The sequence below is a fragment of the Pagrus pagrus genome (genome assembly GCF_965226575.1).
Source record: "Pagrus pagrus genome assembly, chromosome: 4".
Taxonomy (NCBI): Eukaryota; Metazoa; Chordata; class Actinopteri; order Spariformes; family Sparidae; genus Pagrus; species Pagrus pagrus.
The window spans coordinates 19,214,619-19,225,910 of NC_140188.1; the positions used below are offsets into that span (position 1 = coordinate 19,214,619).

At 41.5% G+C, this 11,292-nt stretch overlaps 1 protein-coding gene across 3 annotated transcripts in view; it reads right to left on the minus strand.

Moving 5' to 3' along the window:
- The window catches only part of grm5b (glutamate receptor, metabotropic 5b), a 77,144-nt gene that overhangs the window by 11,927 nt on the left and 53,925 nt on the right, over nt 1-11,292 (minus strand). For all 3 annotated transcript variants that reach the window (XM_084350045.1, XM_084350046.1, XM_084350047.1), the window contains exons 9-17: nt 10,436-10,560; nt 10,132-10,300; nt 9,698-9,824; nt 6,496-6,613; nt 6,074-6,260; nt 4,908-5,066; nt 4,470-4,595; nt 3,163-3,345; nt 1,984-2,150 (exon numbers count right to left, since the gene is read on the minus strand). In XM_084350045.1, the coding sequence (XP_084206171.1) occupies nt 1,984-2,150; nt 3,163-3,345; nt 4,470-4,595; nt 4,908-5,066; nt 6,074-6,260; nt 6,496-6,613; nt 9,698-9,824; nt 10,132-10,300; nt 10,436-10,560 (1,361 nt within the window). The remainder of the gene's footprint in view (nt 1-1,983; nt 2,151-3,162; nt 3,346-4,469; nt 4,596-4,907; nt 5,067-6,073; nt 6,261-6,495; nt 6,614-9,697; nt 9,825-10,131; nt 10,301-10,435; nt 10,561-11,292) is intronic.

Below are 11,292 nucleotides of genomic sequence, written 5' to 3' on the forward strand. Positions count from 1 at the left end.
CATTATAAGCCAAAACAGTGAAACAAAATTACATAAACTGTGCCTGCTCTGCTCCATATTAGCTAAAATGTATTATCCTAGATGAGTCATGTCATTTAATAGATACAAACATATTCAAATGGAGCCTTTACTTAAGCACAGACAACCAACTGGAGTTCACCTGCATTACAATTCATTTTCTGTTCTATTTTTCCCGACAGTGTGTTCTTCATTTTTCTTTGTCAGGTTCTCTCATCCTCTATTTCTTCCTCTATCTTACATTTTTTTCCACTTTTCTCTGCTTCACATCAGTCACAGTACTCTGTCTGCCCCCCCTCCCCGCTTCTTCCTCTTATCCCTTTGTCAGGTTAATTAGTGTGATTAATCTATAGTGGAACTTCTGATTAAACCTCACATCGTCGTGGCTGGGGGTGAAGAGAACTCCAATCACCCTGCAGACACGCGTACGCACACACATATACATGTGCTGCACACGTCGATCCGCACCTACACATATACAGTGCTGTGATCTACACATTACATCACATAGGAAGAGTCTCTTAGAGGCTGTTTACATTTGGTATCAACATGCACTCCGAGTGATCCAATCACAAGAGGACAGCTTTAGGCCCAGCGTGATGGCATCTCACTCCCCAGCTCTATATGCAAATATATAGAACACTTTTTACAAAGAAAGAAACATCTCAATGTATTGTATTTAATGCTGAATTTACAAGAAGGCATCAATGATTTTAAATTTACTGTAGCTGCTTCACAAAGTTTGTCAAGTTTCTCCTCATGCAACATTTCTTAAAATCATGCCGTTTGTAAGGGAGTTCACATCTGTACTAAGAGCTGTCCACTTGTGATTGTCTCACTCAGAACATGTCTTGATACCAGGCCTGGACAGCTTCTTCCAGAAGGTTTTGGTATGACCAGACCAGACCTACCACTAGCTTACACACATTAGGAGAGTTTGTTTGATCTCATCTTACAGAAATCTAGCTCTGGTGTCTGGTGAAGGTAAACCATGCACTTTTCAGTAGTCCAAACATTTGGTTCAAACATCAGCCAAATATTTATTTTAAATATTTCGTCTTTTTCTTCTCCTGCTCTGCTGGTTTCATGTCTGCCTGTTTCTGCTCAGACTACACAATGACAGCCTCTCAAAGGAGTCAGCTTCCAGCCCTGCACTGAGGAGATAGACAGCCCTGCCAATTACCACCACCCACAGAGGAAGATAGGACCAAAAAGAGATGGAGAGGGGAAGAAGGGAATAAAAGGAACGAAGATGGAAACACTCCTGACATTTCTCTGAAGAGCCTGATAGAAATCTTGCTTGCCAAGCGGGGTGAGCTGAAGTAACCTGCTGACAAACGAAAATGTGTTCTTGTCTTTTTTCTCAGCTTTTCCTGCTGGCCAAGTGACTGTGCGTCACTCCCTTTGTTTCCTTTGATCGCTTCCTTGTCACTGTAGATGACTTGTGGATGGCTTTAAGATAGGTGTGAAAGTTTTTATGTCTCTCCTTTTCACACTACCCCATTAGCCTTTTCTTCTATTTCTCTTCCAGCACTTCTGTTTTTCACCTCTCTGTTGATTCCCTCTCTCCTCCCTCTGTATTCAGGTTCCTCAGGTTCAAAATTTCTCCCCACCCTCCCGTCCTCAGTTCACTCCTCTCTCTCTCTCTGTCTTTGCCATGTCTCCATTAGGCAATTGTCTGCAGTTCATGTTAGGGTCAGAAGAACAGTCAAGCAGACTCAGGGGAGTTCAGGGAATCAATCTCTCAGAGAGCTCACACACACGCATGCACACACACGCACACACACACAGACACACACACGCCATAAATAGTCCCAGAGTGGGGCCATTACAGAAATGGTGCCTTGGACTGTAACTGAGGAGTAACCTGGCATTAACCTGGCCAACAAGCCTCTAGTGTAACACACACACACACACACACACACACACACACACACACACACACACACACACACGCACACGTACCTGAGTGTCTCTCCAGTTGAGCCTCTGCGTTTCCACAGGTTTACCAGACTGGAAGAACGGCTGGCGGCTGAGGACGATTTGCCGTCGCCCACGTGCATGCGCACCACTGTGCTCGTGGTAAAGGCACTGCGCACGTTACGCTCTGGTTTGGCTAGAATGATGTACACCTGAAATCAAAATAAAACATGGTGTTTGTTATTTAAATATAACAAAATAATTCTTAAAAGAAGACCACTCAATTTAATAATGAGCAAATACAAAATCTCTGCATCTGTTTTTGGAAATACTTTGATGGCGCCTGTTTACACAAGACTCTCTTTTAATAAATATTCCTTTTAGAGGAGTAATGGAGGCTGTCGCCTCTGTAATGTAAAACTTTTATTAAAACACAACTCTCAAAAGAAGCAGCGGCTAATTGTTCTTATTGATTATATTACCGCTGTGGTTTAAGCACAAACGTTCTCCTTGAAACTCCATGGGAATAGCAAGCTATTATAAGTAGGACAAGTCTTTTCACTTCAAGGCACTTGGTGAAAAAGTCATTTCGGGTTTCATATTATTTATTTAAAAACTGAACAGTGAACACCCCTACGTTCAGTTACATGGTGTTTACTAGGAGTGTTGCCTGTGTGTGAATTACCACTCTAATAACAGGTTTGCCGTCAAGCGACAAATATTTTGAAGGACTTTATCATCACATTTAAGTAGTCACACACCAAGCCAAATTGTGAGCTATTGCATGCACAACATTTGGAAGGGTGAGTGTGAAAAGTAAACTTTTACATTGGTTCTGGGAGGAGGATGTAAATATTCTGCTCTTACACGAATAGAAAAGATTGACATAAACATTCAACAAGGTGTCTATACATACGAAAATAAACCCATCATGTTGAGTCCTCGAAGATTTTCTACATCAGAACACCTCAGGGTGCATTACTGAGGACATACTAAACAACTACTGACAAGACACATATTAATGCTGTTGCTATGGTTACCTGCCGTTTAATATACCGTGTGCACTGATTTAGACTGATTATAACCACGTCGTGTTTGAGGTTTCCTGATATACACTATTAATGGACAGCTGAAAATCAATCAAAAGGTTATTGTAACATGTGGAGAAATATACTGTGTGGATGAGAACAGATAATGACTGAGAAGTAGAAACTGTGGACCTACCTTGGGTACGAACATGCAGCACAAAGCCACAGTGGCACTGAGGCTGACACTGAAGCACATGGTGATAATTTTGTAGTTGGAGCCAAAGTAGATGGGTACAAAGGCCAGCCAGATAATACAGGTGGTGTACATGGTGAAGGCAATGTACTTCGCCTCGTTGAAATTAGCTGGGACGTTGCGGGTCTTTGGAGAGAGAAAGAGTCGAGAACAATGAGCAAACATTCATACATTTCTCTGTTGTTCTGTGGATTCTGCCTTAAATTAGGAAAATTAAACAAAGAAAGACACTGTTGCTAACCTCACCATAATGTGCAATTAGCTGCAACACAGAGTCATAATCATTCACCACCAGACTTGTATTGGTTTTCTCTGCTGCTGCTGCGTTCATAAACACAGTGAATTCGTGCAGTGTGTTCAGCTCTGAGCTCCTTTTAACGTTCTGCTCTCAAGCTCTACAGATAGTGGATGCTCGCAGGCCACCGATAATCAAACACTGACTATAATATGTTTGGTGTGACAGAATTTCATTTATTACAAACTGTAGTTCAATCATGGTCTGACTACACAAGGACTGTACTTGAATAAGTACAAATTTGAGGTACTTTAACTCAAGTCTTCCCTTCTCATACCACTTTCCACTTCTACTTACATTTCAGAGAGACAGTTTTAATTGTTGTACAAAAAGTGCACAGAGTCTTATTGCCTTTTTAGCACATTGACTGCAACTTGTCCATGTTCCCACTTGCCATCATTCCAATGTGCCGCATGTTTTAAATAAAAATATCAATATTTGGTGCAAGAGTATCGGTAATCGTGTCTCAAGAGGAAATATCACAATATATTGCTGTATCATAATGAAATTATTAGTTGCAGTCCTTTGTAATGTCCTTAGTTAAAAATGACCTCAAGCAACTACAACAGTTACATCCTGCTTTTACATTAATGCATGAGTAATAATAATCTAATGATATAATAGTGTAACAGTCACAGGGGACTTTTTATGCTTAAGTTAGATTTAAAGTAACATTTACAGTGTTATTAGTACTTTTACCTAAGTAAAGGGTCTGAATACTTCCTCCATTACTGCAAATTAGACTTATATAGTATGAGCACACAAGTTCCTACAGTACACAGAAGAACCTTTGGCTCCAACAACATGTGTCCTCGGAGCTTTGGATTTTAAGCACCCAGTAACTTTATTGTGATATTTTTATTTGAATGATATCATGTCAGAAAAAAATGCCATCACAGTCATCGCAATCTTTTTGGATGTAATATACAATAAAAACAAATACTTGTGCTGTTACCTTGAAGGCATAGAAGGTGCAGCTGAGGATGAGCAGGCAATTGTATCCCAGCGGGGCAACCACGGCCAGGTTGGTGGTGTTGCAAATGAGGTTGACCTGGCGGATGCTGGGGTAGTCATGGATCACCTGTAAAGACATGAATTCATTCATGCCATTCATTGCCCTGCAAACTTCAAATGCCAAATCTTAGGTCTGGCCAAGAATTGTGAGAATGTTAAACTGCTTTGGATTAAGAAAACAAAAATGCATTTATTCAACTATGTGACTCAAAACCATCATTGATGTAATTGAAACAGGCTCTTGGAGATTAAAGTCTTTCAAAGCAACTCGCTTTCATTCTTTAACTTTCTCTGATAATTTGTCTGTCAACCTGTTCTTGAGTTTATCTTTCAAAGAGCCATGCACACACACACACACACACACACACACACAGTTTACCTCAGGTGGCTCCATGAGGAAGAGAGCCACGATGATGCTCAGCTGCAGCAGTATGAGGAGGAAGGCGATGATGAGCTGAGCGCAGGCAGACATGAAGCGAGGTTTCTTTGTGCAGATCTTCTTCTTGCTGCCTGCCAGGATCCGAGCGATGCGGTTTGTCTGGGGTCACATTGCAAATGCCGTCAGGACCTTTTAATTAACTACATACTGAACATACTGTATGGCAGTCTGGTCAGTCTGTTTTTCTGTATTTGTGCAGACATATTAGTGAGAAACACTTTGATTGAGAAACAAGAAAAATAGCACAAGGGAGTCAACATCATGTGCGAAAAGCTCAAGGGCATATTTTATGGGAAGGCTACTGCAGTTCCTGCAGTCGTTTAATCTGACCTCCCTGTTCCCTCAGCCCTCAGTCCCATGACGCCACATGACAGGGGCAGGAGAGACCTTTGCCTCTCCCTGATGTTAACCATTAAGCAGTGTTCCCCACAGAACGGGGAATGGGGTGTCAGTATCTGACGACCTGAGAATTAGACTCAAAAATCAACTTTTTCAGAATGAGTATGTGTCTGCTCTGTTGACTTTATTCGTCAGCAGTATGTTTAGCTTGTCCTTACTTACACAGCGTATCGAAACCAACGTGGTACCAAATGACGTTGCAACAACCAGGTGCGCTTAGGCCTACATTAAATAGAAGAGGCTGCATCACAATCAGTGCGTTTATGGGAGGGATGTTTTACCAGAGAACAGGGCAGAGTGAGGGCAGATTGTCGACTTGTTAATCGATCGTGGATTGCGTTGTTCTCTACAAATACAAGCACAAGTAAGAAATGCAAAAGTGGGTTGTCAAATATTCTTGGGCAGCTGTTAATATAACTGGGCGGTCCACCAAAGTAAAGTCTATGTGTGTGAACCACTGTTAAGGCATAGCAGGAGTAATAATTGCAGTATCAGGGGACTGTAATGGCCACTGTTTTTTCGCTGTTTCTTTCTCATTAGGGCCACAATCTTGCTTCCGCCCACTGATTTATCCCTGCTGCTGACGCTCCATCATCTGAAGCTTTTCTGTGGCTATTCCCCGCAGACTATCGATGAGCAAAGCAGATAAGCCTAGATCTAATGACTGCTGTAGCCTATGTCTCGTACTTTTTTCACACAGTCCTTACCTTGGTGACGAGCGCAGAGTAGCTCATGGCAGGCGACAGGCCTATTCCCAGTCGTTGGAGGTAGCAGTGGATGACATGGGGTTTGGCTATGAGGCTGAAGGTGCACAGGTACCCCAGGCAGATCCCTGCCAGTATTATGTAGCACAGCTCCCTACTGGAAGATTTCACTACTGGGGTGTCCCGGAACCTTGATCACAGACACAGTCAGAGAAATGATTGTGTGCAGGAACACAAACATGTAAGTGAAGACATACACACACATACACACTGTATATACACAATAATTAAAACACACACTCATAAAAACAGTAATTAGGCAATGAGTATAATGTTTAAAGTGAGCATGTATAGTGTGTACATCTTTCTAGTCTAACCCTGATACAGATACATATATGTTCTGATACAGATGAGAGTTTTGTTACCTGATGAAGACTGCGGTGACAAAGAAGGTGGCCATTTGACCGAGGCAGGCGAAGACCACAGCAGCAATGGGTTCAGGGTCTCCCCACCGCAGGTACTCCACTGGGATTAAGTCACAGCCTGGGGATATAAATATGTAGACTTGTATTTCTTGAACATGATTCAAGGACATTTTTTAGATGTGTGTGAATATATAATTAATATATATTCAATAGAGAGTCGATTCTTGACAGAACTTTAGATAAGACTTCCGTACTTTTGATAAACATTTAATTCTATTTTTATCTTTTTATTTTTATGATCTCTGTCTTTCTTTTTGCGTTTGTTTCTCTAGATCCCTTTACATCAAGCTTTGACCCACATCCGACACAGACTGAGCCAGACCCACATATATTTGACCCACAGGTGTCTCAACAATTAACTGACTGACCAGGATTGCCTGCAGCCTGCAGCCTGTATCATGTGTAATTATGGGTGAGGTTTGGTGTTAAACACATGATTATGAAACAGCGCTTCATTGCGTAAAGGGCAATTAGTGAATGCTTGTGTGTCTCTTTGGATGAATCAAAACGGAATTGTTATTTACCATTAATGCATAATCAGAATACCAAATTGAACCTATTGCTCCGTGGGTCAATCCGTCTCCGTCATTATTCAATGATGCTCTCTAAGTAAGGATTTCACTTTCTTCTCTGTTCTCCACGCTTTCTTTCTTATACCTCCGTCTGCATCTCCATTCCCTTCCTCTCAATCCCTTGTCATTAAATCTTTGTATCTGTTTCGTGTCACTCTTGTTTCATTTGTAATGCCCCATCCATCACCATGTCCCTCTCTTTTGCCCCAAATATCTCCCACATCTTTCTTCATCTTCATCCCACCCACCTTTCCACCTAATCCTCTCCCTTCCTGCCCCCTTCCATCTTTGTCTCCCTTCTAGGCAAGGAAATAAAGTGTCATTAATTAAAGGGACAGTTCTAATTACGATCCTTCTTAACGCTTGCTGAAATTATCCGGCTGGTTGGTGCTGACGTACTGTAGCAGCAGGGATGCACAAAGGACCTTTCAGTCCCTATACATCTTCACTTTATCCATCCTTTTCTTTTTAATTCATTAGCTGCTTCTCTCTCTTGCAAACACAAACCTGTTCAAACAGTACTGCAATTCGCAGCGGAAGACAGAAGTCACAACAGTCATTAAAAAAGACTTAAGTAATTTAATGACTTTGTCTTTAACACGGTCAATAAAGTGTATCAAATCAGTGATTTACGTCTAGGGGCATAAACAGCAGTCTAATTGCTGAATGGGAGACAAGGGGACAGTAACAAACAGACAGAAAATAAGTCAGGCCGTGTGGCTCACTTGCAAGTGCCATTTCCGTTAGAATTGGATCAAATCTATGTAAATCATAACCTACACAGTGTGGTGTATTGAACATTATGCACACGCGTAGAACAGGAAATAAAACATATATGAATAAGTCAAGATGAAGCAGTTTCCCAGAATCACAGATTCAAATCAATTTTCTTGGCACGTTGTGCTTTTTTACTACTATAGCACAGCCCCTGTTTACGAGACATCGGTAGCTGTGCTGCCCTGCAATGAGGAGTGTGGACCATGCACACGTGAAAATAAAAGGTGGGAACAAACTAAGGAACTTGGTGTGAATTTAGCTCCAATTAATCCTGCCCATGCACATACATGTAGATGTTGGACCTGAAATCACCTGAAATCACGAACACTGGCGACTGCGGCATTTAATATTTAATCAGTTCACTGAACCTGCAGGAAATCATGTAACGGTTAACCCTTTGCCACACTGGTGCATTGAGGGGAGGGGTACCCTTTGGGGGTTTCAGTCAATATAAAGTTTTGAGGCGAACTCCTTCAAACATGTTCAGACTCAAACTGTGGAACTTTACCGATCAGTGGAGAGGCTCAAATCCCAAAGCTAATCCTCCCTTTTTCTGCTCCTTTCACTCTCCCAGGCTGCTGCTTCTGTCAAAGCCCCCATTCATCTCCATCTCCATCCCTCTCTCTCTGTCTCTCCCTCTCTTTCAGACTCACTTTTTATGTTTCTAAGTCACTTTTCTCTCACTCTCATCTTCTTGTTTTTCTCCATTGCTGTCTCCCAAATTCTCCTTTTGCTTTCTATTGTTTTCACACTCACTGCACCTCTGTCCCTGCCAGCTGAGACCTTGCTTTATCTCTTCCACTCCCTCTGCCTCTGTATCTCTCCCTCTCTTCATCTCTCACACTCTTTCTCTCCCTTTTTTTTTTGGCCTGAGGGAAAGAGATCAAAATGTCTGCTGGAGGAACAGGGCAAGCAGTTTGTTTACACCTCATTATTACTGTTCCATACAGCCCCGCTGGGGGACACGGAGCACTTATTGTTGATGAAATGAGTCACATAAATGTACTCGCACACATGAACAACACAATGTAATACATGGGTAACCCAAAGCGCGCTTTCAATTCTTTATCACCCTCCTTTTTCACTGTCAACTTTCTCTTCCCGTCATTTTCGTACACGGGTTTGCTCCCTGTTTTAGTTTAAGGATGCTTCTGTGGCTGGCATTGAAGCTCAGTCTGGATTTCCAGCAGGTCCTGATTCATGTTTTAATCATTGAGCTTGGTGAGGAGCTAGCAAGCAGTATAATGAGCAGCTGAAAACATAACAAGGCAATATCCAACCTCTTCGAACGCAATGGAGCGGAATTAAATTTTCATTGCAACTGAAATGTATTTGCATTGAAAGCTGCTCTTGATGCAGAATAATTAAAACACTGGTGACCATGTTGGTAACAAATTAAAGGGATGAGAGTGGGGGAGGGGAGGGGAGGGAAAGAGGAGGGGAGGCTGAAACTGAAAGATCTCTCTCAGCTTCTCTCTCTCTCTAGTGTATCTTGTGCAGTACTTTCTAATAATATGCTGTAATGGCACACTGTATAATGGAAACCTATCTCATTCTAGTAAACATCTTATATCCTATGACCCTACACACATACTGTAGATGCACACACACACAGTGCTCATTGTATGGGTTCCTGTGTGTGACATCAATACTTTGTAAGAGCTTGATCAAATACTGTTGTTTCACGTCCTCATTCAAGTGTTTCTATTCAACTATTTTCCTGAAAAGGGAAAAGGTGTGCGAGATTGCACCAAAATATTATGAATAAACATGCAGACACAACAGAGACTAACCTGTGAGGTCATCAGTCGGCCAGGAGCCCAGTTCACAGGCTCGGCAGGTGTACTCGTCGAACACAAACTCGTTTTCTTTACAGGGAGTGCACGTCCAGCAGCAGCTCACCTCACCTTTACGGATCACCTAGAAGTGACAAGACGCACAATGTCTGTGAGTACCTTTAACTTTGGTTGTGTACCAGGCGCTGTTTTATGTGGAGCCTTTTATTCCAGTGATCAGAATGAATTTAACTGGTTTATAAGCCATTTTAGGTATAATAGATTCCACATATGAACATTTTTCATGAACAGGATGCTGGATTCACACCATTGCTTGCAATGACCTTTCTTTACAATTACTTACTGCAAACCAGATTTTATTTACTACTTTATGTGTTTTATGTCACAAATACCTCTTGAATCCAGACATTTATCTGTATCTGTTATTTTACCTTAATCTGTCCTTTGTCGCAGGGTTCACTGCAGACTGACTTGATGATGGCTTCTTTGTTGGGCCAGATTTCATCATCATCTATCTTCAGGCCACTGTTGTCCCAACTGCCAACATTAATGTAGTCAAAGTAGTCCTTGCCCATCTTTTTGAAGTTCATTATTTCATACCTGTGGATAAAAAGAACACATACAGTACACATTCAACACATTAACGCATGCATAGTGGTGTCACACGGTGAAGCAATCTGGAAGGCCATACTAAAAAGAAATCCATGTCAGCTCTGTTCAGTTACACCTGTGTACCTGCCAGGTGAGTCTCCGTTTGCATCGAATAAGATTCCCTCTCCTGACACGCCCGTGAAGTTGGTTTTCATCAGGAAGTCCAGCAGTGTAGAACCATCTATAGGTCGCATGGCATCACACAGGCCCTTAAAATACATGAACAGTCATGTCATATCCAACAAAAATGACCCACATCCATGTTGATGAAAATTCAAAGAACTGAATACAATGGCATATCAACAGTAAAAACATTCCTTTAGTTAAAATTCAGTTTAAGTACAGTAATATATATCCAAACATAAAAACTGTACTTTAAAGGGACAACTCACCCTAAAATCAAGAATACATATTTTTCCTCTGACCTTATGCATCTGGAAGCTTTGGATATATCAGCCTGCCTTCTCAAGAATGTAATGGAACGAGATGGTACTTGGATTGTGGCGCTCAAAAGGGCAAAAGCATGCATCTACTTATCAACAAGAGGCTTCCTCAGCTAAATTTGAACATTAGCCTGCTTAGTTAGCTAGTCTGGAAAGAGACATTGCTGTCTTTTTTTTCAAATGTATTTTTTGGGGACTTTGAGCACCACAAGGACTATGGCATCTAGTTCTATTATATGGGGAGAAGGAAGACATCTCTATGGCCGATATCTCCAAAACTCTGCAACTCACAATCATAGTGTGGCTAAAACAATCTAGATGGATAAATAGCAATACAGGTGAGAGGAAAAATATGTATTTTTAGTTTTGGAGGGAACTTTCAGAGGGGTATAGCAGGTATTATTTTTCTATCCCATGACTATACCATTCAGGCCATCACTCCAACAGTGAACGGTGCCAAGTTGAATTATCTCATGACACAATGATGAAATCTAAAGT